At 42.6% G+C, this 17,614-nt stretch overlaps 2 protein-coding genes across 3 annotated transcripts in view; both read right to left on the bottom strand.

Annotated features, from left to right (window-relative positions):
* The window catches only part of vta1 (vesicle (multivesicular body) trafficking 1), a 33,041-nt gene extending 29,121 nt beyond the window's left edge, over window positions 1-3,920 (bottom strand). Inside the window, exon 1 of one of the 2 annotated variants that reach the window (XM_046373601.1) lies at window positions 3,711-3,920. In XM_046373601.1, the coding sequence (XP_046229557.1) occupies window positions 3,711-3,801 (91 nt within the window). In that variant the 5' untranslated portion in view covers window positions 3,802-3,920. The remainder of the gene's footprint in view (window positions 1-3,710) is intronic. The other variant, XM_046373600.1, reaches the window with a different exon arrangement.
* A 4,061-nt stretch (window positions 3,921-7,981) lies between these two features.
* On the bottom strand, window positions 7,982-12,816 carry gje1a (gap junction protein epsilon 1a). Its single transcript, XM_046373916.1, has 4 exons — window positions 12,778-12,816; window positions 11,946-12,128; window positions 11,481-11,678; window positions 7,982-10,828 (listed from the first exon to the last, which is right to left on the bottom strand). Exons 1-4 carry the CDS (start codon window positions 12,814-12,816, stop codon window positions 10,631-10,633), a joined length of 618 nt encoding a protein of 205 aa, XP_046229872.1. The 3' UTR covers window positions 7,982-10,630.
* Between the last annotated feature and the right edge of the window lie 4,798 nt (window positions 12,817-17,614).

Below are 17,614 nucleotides of genomic sequence, written 5' to 3'. Positions count from 1 at the left end.
ATGTATTTCACAGTGGTTGATGGTGACAAAAGTAAAGCAGACTGCAAATTATGCTCTACAAAGTTGCCAGGAGGAGGGAAGAACGTGAGTGCTTTCAACACAAGCAATGTGATAAAACATCAAAAAAACCAACGCAATGCCGAGTTCAAAGAGTTTGCTAATGGCAGCAAACAGCAACAACCAACTTTGCAGCTCTGGAGAAGAGGGAGAAGATGTCAAGACCCAGAGGCTCCTGCCCGGCACATTGCTCCTGATGAGCAGCCGCTGTCGGTTGTCAATAATATGGGAGTTAGACGTCTTCTCTGCGTTCTGGAGTCGAGGTACGAGATCCCTAGCCGACACCACATCACTGACACAGTGTTGCCAAAGCTACACGAATTTGTGAAGAGGCACATCCACAGCCTGCTGCAAGACACTTCAGCCCTCAGCCTCACCACTGACATGTGAACGAGCAACATTAGCAGTAAGTACTCATACTCGGTATCGGCAAGTACTCAAATGTAAGTACCTGTACTTGTAATTGGACTGTGGTATCGGTGCATCGCTGCTGGAAAGTGCCCAGTGACCAAATTGCTGGTCATTTCCTCTCCAAACATTAACATTAAATGGTTAACTCATTGCCAAGAATTTGTTGTTATTTACAGCAGCCTCTGCAGAATAAACCAAATAAATAAACCAAAGGGCTCAAAGTGAGCAGACAGTCTCTCACTTGCTTTTAACCTTGACGAATGATGACCCACTCACTGTCATGCCATTTAAAACACAACTCATAAAGCAAATGTGCAGACCTACGCGCTGCCAAGTTCTCTGCATTTTACACATTACTTTCAGTGCTTCAACTCCAAAGTGTCTCATGTTTAATCAATAAACTGAAAAAACGTGCAACAAAACACAAGCAGAAAAAGCACAGCTTGTTCAGCTAACAAATTTGTTCCAAGCAGATTATGAATGCTCATATGCTTGTCCTGATGGTGGATTTCAACAACAGATTTTTGTTGTTGTGTTTCAGCACACTGTTAACATGCACGGTCAAAAATACCAAATCACACTCACCCACCACGGACAGCCAAACACCATCCCTGTGAGGAGCAAACAGCCTCATTCACCTCACAAAAAGCAGATAATGTTTTCCTCAACACACGCACACACACAGCCTCTCTTCACCCTCACTCATCTGTAGCCAATCAGGGATCAGTAATGAGCCGTGCTGAGTCTCTGATTGGTTGTGTTTCCACAGCAGGGCTGAATGAATCTGTCCAGAGACGTCCCCGACTGTCAGCCCTCTACATAAATGATCTGAATAAAGCGACTGGTGTGGTGTGACAGAGTGGGCCAAGAGAGCAAAGACCCTTCAACCAGAAAGAGACCAGAAAGACGACGGGAACCAGCAGGCCTGACTACAAGACTGGATTCTGTTTGGCCTGTCAGTGTGAAGCAGAGGCGTCGTGCATCAGGAAAGCCAAATGCTTCTCGTCTTTTACTACAAATTCACTTTTGATTTGGGATGTCCTGGTGTTTGACCAGCCAGTCCGAGTCCTTCAACTCTGACCGTTTGTCAATACAAAGCACATTTATTCATCCTGCAACACTGGGTTGTGCCACAAAATGCCAGCTGTTGTCCCTCTTTGCTACTCACATAGCAAAAATGACATAAATGAAGAAACTGGTCTGTAGTCTTCTGTCTGGCAGTGGATACTTCAACACCAGCTTTTCCTCAGTAACCATCTCTCTGCTGGACCCAAACGCATGGCTTTGCTGCGCTGAGTTCTTCTCTCAGCCTCGAGGACATGAAGCACTGAAAACCGTCACAGCAGTTTTCACTTCTTAGCTCTTTTTCTTCCTCTTTCAATTCACACATGCTTCCAAAGCATTATTATGAGGAATGCTATGACAAATGTGCACACAGCTGTGACCAGGGCCACCTCCATCTTGTTCTTGTTGAATCTCGTGCAGCAGTGACTTCACCATCCATGGTTGACTAAGATCAAATCAGGACGTCAGACATGTATAAAGAATTGTTGCTTTTCCAGGAACAAAAGCTTTCCCTCAGCTGTCAGAAAAACAGTCGCACACGTCAGTCAATAGGTCGGACACAAGGTTTTGATGTGACAGATCTTTAGGCTTCTTTCTGCTTTTCCATACTTCTTCATGTGCATCTTGCCTCAAGCAGCTCCCACGTCACATCTCAAATAGGTCAGAGCAGAGCCCTGCTGCACTGAAGCCTGCCTCTGTATTATCAAGGAAAACTATTCTCAGTTAGTTTGCCCTACTTAATGCTTTGGGCTAATTGGTAAACCAAACCTATTCCAGTGACCACATGTTTACCTGCACACATCATGTTCATAAAGATCTAAAAAAAAAAAAAGTCCTGTTTGAGTTAGTGACTTTTATCTGACATTTAATTACCACCTGCTTCTTAGCAGCTTGAAATGGCAAAATTTGCAAACAGAGATACTTTCTCCAGCTAAAAAACTAGAGAATTTAAGAGTTATCATCGCCAGTAACTGCCAGTGAAATGAAGTGTCTCTGAGAGAAAAGAGGCAGCGCTCCCAGCACACCTGCAGGGACTGGAGGGCTGCAAACTGGCCCAATCTGTCACACAACAACACAACTCATAATATGGCTCTCAGTCTCTCAAAACACTTATTCCTAAAGTACCCAACACAGTAATAAATGGAGTTTATTACTGTTGTTGACAACGAAGTATTGCAATATCTTTCCAGTATTGATATACTCGGCAAGATTACATTACATGACTTCTGCTGGGTCATGAGTGATGGCTGAGAGCTTCAGTTGTATGCAACACACATAAGTCTATTAAATCAGAAATCAGAGCATACAGTGCGTCTGCAGATGTGCATATCACAAAAGAGTGGACTGTTGGCCTTGGCAGAGTTATGTGCTCTCTGAGCCACACGCCAACCGGATGTGCTAAGATAGCACAGGATTTCACTTCTAGCAGCAATAGAACATCAGATCTAAACAGCCACAGTGACTGTGTGTCATCCAAACTCCTTAGTCACCGAGTCATTACGTAATAGTGTTGATCCACTGATCTTACAGGGCAGCAGGGTGGAGCAAATTCTTTCAGGCTGAGCCAGCCATGTCTGACGCTAGAGACTCAAGGCTGTCTGTTAACTGACACACAACGACAACAAGAAACAAGCTGGACGAGCAGTTTACCTCAGCAGGCAGCCACAGTGACGTCTCCTCACTGTGGACCTCAGTGGCAGGTAGCCCAGCATGACTACCTGGAGCACGTCTGAACTCATCTGACTGACAGGGTGCTGAAAGCAGCTTGGGTTCCGGCTGGCAGGATGAATTCAAGGCTGATGAAGCCTTACAGGGCCATGATGTAACACCGTGAGTCCCTGATACGACGTGTCTGCCCCAGGAAACTTACCAAAGGACTGTCAGGACGTTGAAGAAACATTAGCAGGCTAACGTTAATGAAGCTGAACGGTCAAAGCCAACACTAGTAGACTCCAGATTAGCTAACGTCTGAATGTTGGCTCATGTAAACCCACAGCACATCACATGACTCGTTAACGATTTGAAACGTTCGCTGATCGTAACCGGTCTATGTGTACAGTCCCAGTTTAATTTGAACCTAGAGGCTAAGCTAACACACTTTCAGCTGTCGGCTCAGGTAAATAGAGCTGGGACGCTAAATGTAGCTACGGCTAACGTCAAACAGCACACAAACTTACAGTAGTAAGCTACGACCGGGTCCCGTTTGTCGTGTTCCTGCGCCGTCCGCAGGTGGTGCTGGATGGATTTGAGCTGAGCCGGCAAAGCCATGTCTGTTTACGAACCCTCCAGGAGACAAAAATACGTCCACAGTGAGAAGAGCTTCCCTGTTGTTGTTAGCTTGTGCTGCCCGCACTTCCGCGTGTTTATCCAATAGGAGCGGCCGCCTACGCGAGACAGCTGACGTCACCAGCTGTGCTCATCCGGTCCTTGTGACAGTTAATGTTAGAGATTTTTAGACTGGAGATTCAGTATGAAAAACTCTTTTGCATCTGCTCGTTGTTTCATTGGATTTACAACAAAATATTGATGCATTTAAGGACAGGACAAGGACATCGTTCTGACTTTTGAGGTTACATGACTGATGTTGAAGTTCTGAAATTTAATTTGTGTGATGATCAGTTGTACATATTTTAAGCAGTAAAGTCTACTTTCTGTTTTTTCTGAACTGACAATAGCTGCAAGTAATGCATTATTTTATTTATTAATACACAGGCGAATAAAAGACAAAAACAAAGAGCAGGAAATCAATGAGTTGGTATAAACCCCTAAAAATGTCTGTGATGTAAAAGAATTTCGACAGTGACTGCAGAGAATCAAGACAAACAAGACAAAAACAACTAAGCGTAACCTCATCACCTGAACACAGTGACTGAAATTCGATCAGGTAAAACCCACTTGGAGCCAGACAGAAGTGGACTTTGGATGACCCCGTTAAAAAGTTCCACTCAGGATATTCAGGTTTGAGGTCAGTTAAACCCATGGGGCCTTCAACTGACTTTGCAGATTGGCACATAAGCCAAAACACTCTCCCAATAAACAAAATGAAGACATACTGAAGAAGGAAAATCACAACAAGCACTACAAATGGAACTAAATTGCATCATTTCTCAGAATGTGGGTGGGCTTGGAGCAGAGAGGCCATCTGTTACAGTTAAGAGAGTTTATGGTCTGCCGTAGAACTGAGAACTTTAGTCTGTTTGGTTTGGGAGAGCCTGTGACCTCAAAGGCACAACAGTTGGATGTTCTCTGGACTTTTCAGCCTCTCTGGTCTATACTCTTTGGTCCATACCAGAGTGGAAAACTTTGTCACTCGTGGTCCATTTAGGTTCTCATTGCTCAGTTCCAAGTGAGCTGTGGCTTGGAAACAAACTCCACATGAAGTTTGGAACAGAATAAAGCAAGTTCTGAGAGTAGTTGTGGTTAGGGGTGAGGGTCAGGAGTCTAGGAGAAGCCATGGGGCTGATGGACAGACAAAAACTCTGCTCTAAGCTAACCCACCTCCTCTGGGATTAATTTGAACCATACCCGACTTGATCCCTTCATTTGTTGATTGATGTTGACCTACCAGAGCTACTATAGATTTGCACCACTGACTGTGTATAAAGACGGACGGCATGCGGGTTCCCCAAAAGTGCAGCCAAAACTGCAGTACAGCTCACAAACCCCTCCACCTCCATGTTAGCAGATGGGACATGGACAAAACTAAAAGAGAGGGAGGGAAGCGGAGTGTTTGCCATCTTTATTTATGGTAATGATGTGAACGGATAAAGAGAAGCTAAATCCAAATCCCAGATGAAGAACTGGTGAGCAGGAGTTGTTTGTCATTGACATTGATTGATGTTGCATTCCAGCAACTTTGTTCTTTAATGGAATAAAGGAGGTGTAATTCTAAATATTTTTTTCAGCTGTGAATATTGTGTGCAACTCCCCTCAGAATGGGCCTCACAAGGAAAAGCAGGGCTGAAAAAGTCCTTATGGCACTTGCTGATGTTTATATAGTGTAATAATGGAAGGCCACCAAAGTATCAAGATGTAGAAATTATCTGGATTATGACAGATGGACAGTCTGAGGTCATTTATTTCATTCTATTTTGAAAATGCCCAGTGGTCCTTGTGTCCAGACAACTGGAGACTTTGTGTACGTCCACTGTCCTGTGAGGTCCTTGAGTGCCGAGGGTTGTCCAAACCCACAATTCATCAAGTCGACAAGAGGTATCAGCAGACGCTCTGCGGACTTCCTTTGGTTCCAAGACAGTCACAATGTCCAATAAAGAATAAACAATATGTTACACACAATGTATAATCCATATTGACTGCTGAAGACATTTTTGATGGAAGTTTGTTGATGCAGCAATGTTTCATTTTGTATATATCATCAAAATGATTCATTTGAACTAGCAGTATTAGACAGGCAAACAAGAAACTAGAGTGTCCTCAGCTGCGATGTTAATGCTCCCATAAAAGGAGCACTTTACTCTGTATATCTCTGTCGTGTGAAGCAGCAGACCCTGAACACACCTCACATTAAGTGCCAATGTCAAAAACTATTCAGAAACATACTTCTGAGATGAAGAAACACTTGTTCATATCCATGGAAACCAATGAGACTAGAAGTCCTGTCTTATATCTAATTTTGTCCCCTCGTGGCCCAACACTAATGCACATTTGACATCACAGTGGTGGTGAGCATGTCACGAAAAACTGAAGTGTGTGAGCTCAGTTTGCAAGGCCAGACAGAGGGAGGCATCATGCTGCAAACGTCTGGAAGTCTTTCACCCCTCCTTTTCACCGTCGTTGTGTCCTTTCTTTCCCTTCTGTCAAGCTTGTTTTCTGTAAAGTACAATATAAATTAATGTAATTTGATTTATGAGACCTATGAGTTAAAATGGAGCTGGGCTTTGTTTACCACTGAGCAGCATTAGACATGGAATACGTACCCAAGGACTTTCCTGCAAAGACGGAGTCTGTCTCTTTTATTTATGCTTATCTAATCTTCTACTGTATGAATGGATGACCATTTTGAGCACTTGGTAATTTATTACATCAGAACTCAAGAAGTACCATATTTAATCAGACTGTCATTTTGTTACATACATTTTTTGATAATCATCTTGAAAATCTTTAGTCCTTAAATTAGTTTGTGTTTAACCAGGTGATTAATAAATTTCTAGTCCCAAGTCCCTCAAGTCCTTATCTATAGTAAATACTTCATCTTACTGAATCAATTCAACAGCTCACCAAAAAATGAAACCAAGGCAACTGTATGACATTTTTAATCAATCATCTCAAGACAAAACAAATTGGAGAATAACTGCTCACCTGAACAGTACCAATAGAAAGACAGTTTTATTTCTAAATGCATACGTTGGTCATGAAGTGTGCCTCTTTGTCTTTGACATAGCTGTGAGGTGATGGACAAAGTGAGTTCAGTACAGAGACAAACTATAGTCAGTGGCAAATGTAACGAGTCGTAGCTCTGCTCTAACCTGTAACAACATTAGCAAAGAAAAAACCAAAGATATAAAAATGAATAGGTGAATGAAGCTTACTGTATGATGTGTCATAGATGAAGAATTTTCACAAATTGTAGGTTTTATATTGTAGGTGAAAAATGACATCTAGACATGTTAACAATATATTCCCTGATTATATAAATAGTTCTCAATAAGACCCCAAACACCCGGTGTACACATAGGTTACAACACAGTTGAGTTCATCATCAAAGAAGCAGGTTGGGATTTGGTGGAGCTACTTCAAACAATCAGGGGATGTAACTTCAAGCTGTGCGTCAGACCAATAATAATATATTCCAATCTTTACATTTGCCAGAATCATATTAATGACTCAGACTTGTCAAAATACACCATCTGCTCATTCTAAGACAGTTGACCACAGCTTCATGTAGAAGCCAGAAAGTTTAAGTCTGGAAGATGACATCTTGTATCTCAGTGGGACCCTCCTAGCTAAAGAAAGGATAAATAAAATTAATAAATCAAAAACTGAACCATGGCTGGGCAACATAGATAGCTAGATAGATAGATAGATAGATAGATAGATAGATAGATAGCTAGATAGCTAGATAGATAGATAGATAGATAGATAGCTAGATAGATAGATAGATAGATACTTTATTGATCCTGAGGGAAATTCAATCCAATGACCTTTTGAGGGTTTAACTATTCATTCAAAATGGTTATCTCTCGGGCCATTTGGTTGAGATGAGAGATAGCACTGGCTAGCGAGTGACACATCTAATTCATCCTTGCATCCCCGTGAAGGCTTGGGGGACTATGGACTACACTAATTTAGCGAGGCAAGCTAGTCGCCAGCCTGCTAGCCAGCTGAAAACAGGTTAGCACGAGTCAGTTACAGCAGATATCCATGCTAGGAGGTTGAACAAGACTAGCTTGGTTGTGAAACACATTACAAAGACATTAGTTTATTCTAGAGAGATATTTGTTTCAATGACTTTTATCTGGAAACTACAGCTTTGGTTTCAATGGTGCAGCTAATAAGACAACTTCTGGTGTGTACCCTTAAAGGAAAGACTGACGAGATGGTTTGTGTTGGTCAATGGTGCAATGCAACGTGGAAGATTCATACGAATAATCGTGGTGAATAGACCGAGATGGATGAATTTTGCTTTGAAATTATGCCTTCTTAAAAGCTGCTGGGCAAGTTATTTAGTGAGTCATGTGCCTGATGTTTTTTGTCTTAAAAAGAAAAGATCATCACTCCCATCGTTCATTTTGTGTGCCATTCAGTGGCTGAATAGTCACTGTTACAGGGGATGGCTCTGTAGAATGCCGATCAGGCCTGTATTTCCACAAAACGGCCCACAATTTTATCAAACCCACTTACATGTCACATTCTCCTACATGAGTTGAACAGTACAGATGTGGAGCTCTACATTTTTATTTAATATAAACATTCCAACGTCTTGGTGACCAAACTTTAGAGGCAAAATTTAAAACCATCCTCTACAAACAGATACCAGAATGCAGACGAACCCAAATCACAGGTGTCACATACCTGTTTCAAATCCTCTTAAAGCCTGTCAGACTCACCAGGCCTTTGGTACTCTAAGCTGGGATCAAATGGAGTGGTCCCTCAGTGCTGGAGAAGCTGATCTTAGGGTTTGAAAGGATTTGAAAGGAGGGTTTGGATCCACTTTTGTCTGGTAATGCAATTTTGTACCTGAGATGATAAACAGATTGCTGAAAACTTCATAACAAAAGTTGGATGGATGCCTGATAAAAAAAAAAAATAAATAAAACAAAGTACAAAACATGAGAGGTAATCATTTTCAAAATACACTGACAACGACACCAAACACACAGTTACATAAAGTATTATGTGTAGTACTACAAGCTAGGGAAAGGTAATCATTATAAAGAAAGGGGAGTCAGAGGAGAATCAGACATGAACAAAAGGTCAACCATCATTTCGAATGTATCTGGACTGAATGAGCACTTAGTTTTGTTTTTCAACCAGAAAAATAATAGTTATTATATATGTATGAGACCAACAGGACCTTGGAACTTGATGTTGATTTCATCCATGTCAGTTAGGAATTACACTACAGAGTGATGTTTTTCAACACTAGCTGAGACCTCATCAGTCTCTGAGAAATCCAATTTATTTGTACAATTCTCTGCACAAGAATTGTGCAGTATTTCTTACTGGCAGTTGATGATTTTTTTCAGACAATCAAAAGACATTGCAATCTGTAGTACTTTTTAAAATATTTTCATTCCAACAAATTTGTATATTCAAGTTTAACCAATACTTATAATTGACTCTTCCGAATATAAATCTCTTTTAATTTTTATTCCTTGCTTTTCAGATTATTGGAGAGATCTTTGGCCTAAATGAGTAAAACCATCTTCAGTGGTTAGTAATGGCACCATTCTCAGAATACATTGTTCAAAGAGATCATGCAAGCAAACGAAGCATGAGATTGGTGGTTTGTTTGCGACAGCCTTTCGCCTTTCTATAGGCCATGTTCCTTAACACCCACCAAGCTCAAACAGATAGGATTGATAAGGCCGATATCCCCATCAATAGTCCACAACAAAGTTCTGGCCCTCATGTTGATGGATGTTAAGGTCAGAATGGGCTGGAAGCAATAGCAAACATATATTGGAAGCGATAACTGTCACACATGGAGTGTCAGGAGCAATGACACCTGCAATTCACTCGCCCATGGGTAAAGTTACTGCATCACAGTTTCTGTGACATAAGTGACAATCCATTTCCAGCTCTATAGTCTGCCTGTCTCATTTGATCAGCACCTGGAAGACAAGCAAGGCTAGAGAGTTTAACTGCACTTTCATACAGAATTATGTGACTATAGCTAAATTGTTTGCATTGCTGACTGCTATTACATTACATGAAGATATATAGAGCTGTTAAGGTCCACTGTTTAAACACTATGAATGAAGTCCAGAAAAGATGCATCAAGTTGGTTTTGAAGTCTTGATACATTTAGTGCACACCAGACCCTTAAGCAAGCTGAAATATGTGCCGCAAAATGCTTCCAGGGTGTTTCTTACATAAGAGTATCGATCTGATGTACAGTTGGGCACAACTCCAAGAACAGGGTTCTTCTGACCCTCAAATTGAAACCGTTATGGGCCACCAGGCTTACCTTGTAGTCACAGGTTTTAGTAGCACCCTGAAGTTGAAGCCTGTCTTTCAGTCATCATGTGGAAAAAAAGAAAACCAAATCTTGCTATTCCATCCCCCAACGCTTCAGAGTCAGAGGTACATTTTCTCTGGCCACCACGTCCATACAACAACCTTGGACACAGCCAGTACAGACCCACTGACATCCGAAACACAACTAGGGATGATCACTCTGTAGTTAAGGGCAGAAAACACCTAGAAAATATTTCAGACTTGCCAGTTGTCGCACATTCTCAGATTTCTTGGTGCAGCTGAGTCACGATGGACAACAGGTGAGGTTCAGCTCTTATGTTAGCTTCCTGTTTGATAAAAGTCCAGCAGTAGCTGACCACGAGGCCAATAAAAGCTGGCGGAAATGGTGTCATATATTTTCACCCTTAGTCATTTTATCTGTGCTTGTGTGCATGAGTCATTGGTTGTTGAGATAACCAAGCCTTCGGCAGAGTATCTCAAATATCTCAGCAATACAGAGGAGTATGGTGATCACAGTGAAGGTGTACATGGCACTGAGGAAGATGGTTTTTTCAAAGTGTTCAGGCACCATGCACTTAGTCACATTAAAGGCCTTTTCCAAAGCACTGGCATCACACATGTACAGTGGGTGGACCTGAGGAAAACAAAGAAGAGAAAGACAAAGTGGTAATAGTTTCATGATTGTTTGAACTTCCAAGCCTTGATGCAGTCCTTAAATGTCGCTGGTTTTATTGTTGGCCATGTGCAATTCGGTCTTATTATAAGTCTTATTATTGAATAATACTCTAGATGGGTCCTACCAAGTACTTGCTAGCTGTACTAAACATGTACTGGCCAAGATCACCAATTCCATAGCAGCCAAGGCTAAATACTGATGTATGCTGATACAGTCATGTAGCAAACATCTCATCCCCAAAGGCACTCTTTGGTCCAATGCACAGTTTGTTGGAGGAAACTGAAAAGTGTCAAAATCACGTTCCAATTGAAATGCAAAGAGCTTTTCTTATCTGGGACACCATCCTAGCTAGCAGAATAACCAGGTAAAAGTCGAAATCATGGCCACTTCTGGATTTGGAAAAGAACCCTTGGCAACCCAGGACGTGTGGAAGGATTACAGTTTTGCTAGCACCCAGTAGGAAGTTTCCTGGTGGTAAGGTAAGAGCCACTCTGCATGACGTTTTGTCACAATGACCAAGACAGTGAGAGGAAACTTGAAAATGGATGGAAGCAGAGCTGTGACATGGACAAGCACTCATCGCATTTTAAATAATTGGGAATGTACAGACCTGGAAGCCAAAGAGATGGCTTTGTAGCCAGAAGGCAATGACTTCAAGAATGATGCGTAGAAGAACAGAAATTATGTAGAAAACTGTATAGATGGGCCGTTCGAGGATCTCTTCCTGGTCAATGTTCTTACAAGCTGCATACAGGTGGAACACTGCACCTGGAACTAACACTGTGACCAGCTGTAACGCCCAAAACACCTGGAGAGAGCAGAAAGGAGGAGGAGGAGTGAGGAAGGCCAAGAACAGCAAGAGCAAATAACCATTTATTTTTCATCACTTGACACAGTGGTTTTTAATTGGCCATACAGATAAACTAAATATGGCATTTGTGTCTTTGGTGACTGAGGCTGGCAGGAACCCAGCCAACAAAAGCTAAAAAAAAGAACACGGCCTGTGACTTATGATCAAAAACGTTTGTTAAAAAGTGTGTAATTCAGTTGTAACTTTAGTTTGGATTATTCCTACCTGAGGTGTTATCGGTCTGAACTGGTTGTAGCAGTACAGGTTGAGTTCTCGGCGATCGGGGTCGCAGCTAAAGTGCAAAGCCTCGTTCCCGTAAACGGCGAAGCCAAGAACACCTAGGAAAAACATCCGAACCGAGCCGAAGAACAAGGTGTGGAACTGGCCTATCACCGTAGGAGGCCTGAGCTGGAACACACACACACACACACAGGTAAGCAGTATGAACAGCACACAAAGGCCCAATTAGACAATGCAACATACACGCACACGAATTCAGGTGTGGATACATACACACAGGGACACACGCACACACACACATTAAAAAAAGCGTTCACATTTTCATTGCACAAACACGCAACACACAAATGTGCGTGAACACATGCGAGAGCAAACACACACACACACACACACACACACAGTCAGAGACAAAGAGAAAATAGCTTTTGTCAGCCAGATAAATGCCGCTGCATCAGAGGCTCACTGAGGCCCTGAGCTCTGAAGGCTAAAACAAAACCCATTCAGAGGAAACATTTCCCTTCTCCTCTCTTTACCTGCTCTGTTCTGACACGAACACTGAGTCATGTTCACCTGAAAAAAGGCCCAAATGACACTCTCACAATGCAGAGAGCCTTTCGCTTTACAAATATGTCATTCATTCAGGTAAAAGGAGATGGATTAAAAAGCTGAGAATGAAAACAGATCAATGCCTTTTCGTTTAAAGCCACAAGAGGGATAATTGTTCAGCATCGCACCTCAGCTGTCAAATTCTGAAAGGTATAAAGTGTCATGGAAACAACAATAATAGCCCTGCAACTGGCCTTTGTGGTCTACTTACGCATCCTTCATAGAAGTTTTTGATGTAGTTTAAGGACATGGTTTGCCTGTTGGTGTCCCCTGTTGAAGTCCAGGGCTGCTCTGGGCCCTCATGGCGGGTTGGCTGCTGGCAGCGGTTAAAGGCCACCAACAGTAGGGCTACAAAATCTGTAACTGACCCCTCTCCCTCTCGCCCCCTCTCTCTCTGCCCTGAAAGCCCATGTCAATGCATATTTTTTTCCTTTTATCCCTTCATCAATTGACTCACTCAGTAGAAAAAGGACAACAGCGACAGAGGGGCCCACAATGGCCTTGGGGGCATGTGGTCCTGCATTATAATCCCTACAGAACCATGTCAGCGAAAAAACAACCTCCTGTCACACACAATGCAGCAGGAGAGATGACAAACATGCAATGAAAATACAAAGCACCCAGCTGGGTAAAGGAGCTCCACTGAACTTCAGGATTTGTTTTTGGTTGTTTCAAATATGTTTAGCTTTATTTTGAAAAGTAGCTGTTGGAATAAATTCTGATAAATTGTCTACTTTAAATGTGATGAATGAATAATTTAAGGTCATTAAGATATGTGTCATGTTCGACACAAAGCTACTTTTTGGTTTCGTGGAGTTTGTTTACGTGGACACATGACTAAAATCACGATCAGAAAAACAAAAAGTCAAAAACAAAATGACAACACACCCTGCACTGCAAATACTTCTGGAAGAGCATTGACGGAGCGGCTGTTGTCCCAAACACAGTCCCTTGGTGAGCTACGAGCGACCAGCCACCAACACAGAAAGAAACCCCGATCAAAATTCAAATTCCAAAAGCCAAAACGGGACAAAGTGAAATAAAATGGAAGTCCACACACCAACCGTAATCCAGGCGGCGTGTTGTTCATTCCCCCCTCTTTTTCCACTCACGGATCCTAAACTCATGCCAGTTGTGGGACCTTGCGGAACAGAGAGCAGAGTCAAGCCAGGCAGAGTCAACTTGGGGCACTTCCTGTCGCAGTTTTCAAAATAAACACAAGCACTATACAAGAGAAGCCTCAAAGAGAGCAGTTGACAACAAAATGAAATGATCAACCTGGGAATTGGATTGATCCAGAAAAATAAAGTGGCTTGTAACATCACACTGCTACATAACAATAGTCAAAGATGCAAGATGCATGCAAAAAATAAGCATGAAAACACAGGAAGAATTACATGAATAATTAACACAAATCTTCTAAATGGTTTTGGTGTTATTAACAACAAAGATTAAGTACACAGCATTATTACAAACAAAAGAGCTTGAAACGCACTACGGCAGCATGAGAAAGGAGTGGAGGAGTTGTTACACTGTCACCCTGCCGGACAGCTTGTGCTTTTATTTTGAAGGTCCAGTCCTGGAGTTTCCAGCCTGAACCATACTAACTGTGTCTTCCTTGACACAACTTTGGCCACTGCTGTCTCATACCCGCCGCGAGACCTGAGCACTATGCTGAGACAGAAAGAAGAGATGGTGAGTCATCCACCAGAGTTGGAGGTCATCCATACCTGTTGGAGGTCATCCATACGTGTCGGAGGTCATCCATACCTGTTGGAGGTCATCCATACCTGTTGGAGGTCATCCATACGTGTCGGAGGTCATCCATACCTGTTGGAGGTCATCCATACCTGTTGGAGGTCATCCATACGTGTCGGAGGTCATCCATACGTGTCGGAGGTCATCCATACCTGTTGGAGGTCATCCATACGTGTCGGAGACAGGATCTGGGACAAGTGTCTTCATAAATATAATAAATAATATAATAAATAATAATGTTTTCTTAAACGTGAACTATAGCAACGTGATTTACAGATCTGATCTGAGGTCAGCTGATATCACTTTGCAGAGTGCTGGTAAACCTCAGCCAAACAGGATGAATGCTGACCCTGAAGAGCTGCTGATGTTGTTTTAGTTATTATTCATAAAACATCCATAAATCCCAAAGGATGCACTGATACCTGCCTCTTCTGTCTTCTTATTTACATGCTATATAGAACGCTGAGTGCCCGACCATCATTGGCCTTGTTAGGGACTAATGTGTCCATTGAACAGCCTGAACAAAAGCACACACAGGGTCGGACAATAAACAACACAATGTATTATATTAACATTTATGTTCAGACTCAGATTGTTTCCTGTTTCACTGCTGTTTGTTTCTACGTTTTCAAAAAGCCGTCTGAAAATGTGAATTCTTGCAAAATTCTCATCCCAGAATAGATGGAATAAATTGCCTGCCTTCAGCAGAGGTCCTTCGCATTACTCCCGTCCGGTCGTACCTGCTGGAATAAGCAGAGCTGACAGGTTCTGTCACAGCCACAGGAGTTCATGTGATCCCAGGACCACAGTGGGTTCTGACTGCTATCTGTAAAACCCCAAACCAGGTCAGAGATGTAATTTAAGGGGGTGAATTAAATCAGAGCTTCTCCTTCCATGCAGAACATGCATTTATTCCATATATTTGTGTGGCTCCATGAAGGAGAGTCCTGACCCCTACGATGGCCCCGCTGCAGGCCCACACTGACATTAGACTGCACCCACATCATCATGTTTTCTGCTGTGAAAAGTTTAAAGTCTTATTGAATCCACCCAGAAAGGCAGATTTCTATTGACTCCCACTTAAAAATTGTATTTCTGAACGTCCACCAGATTTATGAGCGCACAAAGCACAGACTAGCCTTTTAAAAGTTGAGAAGCTGCTGATCGAACTGCAGCTCGTGTGGAGCCGTGGCCAGGACAGGAAACGCCGCCATCTGTGACTGTGAAGCTCCAGCACACAGAGAGGCAGAGATTCAGTCGGTGAAGGTGAACCTTTAAGTCTGTTTGTGCTCACTGAAGCGCCACACTCACAAGCTCCAGATGGCAACCTTGATCTTCAAACCTCGGCTGCAGGGACAAAGATTCGAAAGACGTGAGATGCTGTGATGAATCAGAGCTCGTCATGATTACACCGTGAGGCTGATTTGGCTCATGTTTTCTGAGCTACTTAACCATCTCTGGACGTTTTGTCTGAGCCACCGAAATGCATTTGTGAGAAACGAAGTGAACCCCGATCCCTGGACTGCCGCTGTCGGACCTGCTGCGTGTTATTAAGTGCATTCATCTCATACTGAATGAGCAGAATGTGATGATGAACATCAGAGCTGACTGCAGCTCCCAACCAAAACCAGCCGTGTGGTTTGAAATGGGGAAAGATGACAGACTTTCTCAACACAGAACTGATGTTTGTCACTATGTCTTTCTTTTCTCCTCCTCATTTCCCTCTACATCCCTGATAGTGATGGAAACATGCAGGATTACAGGGTGTCCTCCTAAAGTGTTGGAGGCACAGAGGAAACCTGGACATTTAATGATATGGTGAATTAATCCACATCGTGTGAATGGCATGCAGGTGTTGGTGGAAGATAAGCCCATCAATGTATTTTATCCCACTCTTCATGCTTCCTGTGGACTCCTGGATGTGTGTTAAATCTCATTTGTTGCCTACCTGCAGTTTTTAAGCCCAATCACTGACAGGGATTTGAACAGAAATCTTGAAAAGCCATCTCAGTCGTTTGCAGGATGTGTTGGGAAGTGAATAAGAAATCACAGCGTACGTTCCCTCTGATCACGTATTGACCTGCGAACAGGAAGTCATCAGTCAGCACTCGCTACTCCACAGGTTTAAAAACTCATCAACAAATCCCTGCAACACTGCAGTTTTCACGATGAATTGGAGAAGAGAAGTTTTTATCCTCCACTCCAAACCTGAACGTGTAAAGCCATGAATTAGAAGGGAAATCTGCAGCAGGCGTCTTTGTGTTGAGCTGGAAAGTCCAGTTTAAACTGAACTCCAGATGGAAGTTTGAAGCAGGTCATTTGGGAGGTAATTATCAGGTGTGAACAGCATAAATGTGTCAGAAACATAACGTTCTTATCATCTAATTGCATGATAATTGCATTGTATTCATTGTGCTACACACGCTGACGTACAGCCACTGAAATACTGCTCAAACTACCTGCGTGGGAAACCTGAGGCCAGTGACTCACAGAGCCAATCACATGTCTGCTTACAGGTAGAAAACTTAACTTTCCTTTCTCATAAAGTTATCTCAAAGTCTGTTCATCTCATTCATCTAAAACATGTTTGAGTTGAGTTGAGAAACAAATCAGGAGATGAGCTGGAACGCAGAGTCAGGAAGATAAGATAAGATAAGATAAGATAAGATAAGATAATCCTTTATTAGTCCCATGACTGGGAAATGACAGTGTTACAGCAGCAAACAGGATATGGAGGGTGCAAAGCATGCAGGGATAAGAGAAGGATGAGCATTCAGAAAGAATAAATACACAGGAAACAAGTACCTGCAGCTGTACACAGTACAGAAAAGAAAAAGACTGTTCACACTAGAGTCCCTCAAGTTATGATTAGTGGATGGATTGATTATTGCACAGTATGTATGTACTGATCCTTGTAGTAGTGTTACATGAGTAAGGATTATTGCACAGTTACTACTACACATGTATTATTGCAGGTCTGGCGTGACCATTTGTCCCATTATTGCACATGATTTATTGTCCAGTTAACACATTCAACAGCTTAAATGTCCAGTCTATCAGCTGTGCTTGTTGTGGAGTCTGACAGCAGGGGGCAGGAAGGAGCGGCGGTACCTCCTCCACACAGCAGCAGAAGGCTGACGACACACTGGACAAGACGCTGAACTTGTGCTCAGCTCAGCCAGTTTTATCGTGTTCATGTGCCAAACCAACATGGACGGCAACCAGCAGCTCACATTCGACAAGACAAACGTTTGCTCAGAGTTTGGGGAGTCAACAGAGAGAGCTGGAGC

The sequence above is a fragment of the Scatophagus argus genome, chromosome 19, assembly GCF_020382885.2.
Source record: "Scatophagus argus isolate fScaArg1 chromosome 19, fScaArg1.pri, whole genome shotgun sequence".
Lineage (NCBI taxonomy): Eukaryota > Metazoa > Chordata > Actinopteri > Scatophagidae > Scatophagus > Scatophagus argus.
Note: the sequence above shows the minus strand (reverse complement) of the source record. Positions and strands in the feature narration are given on the sequence as shown.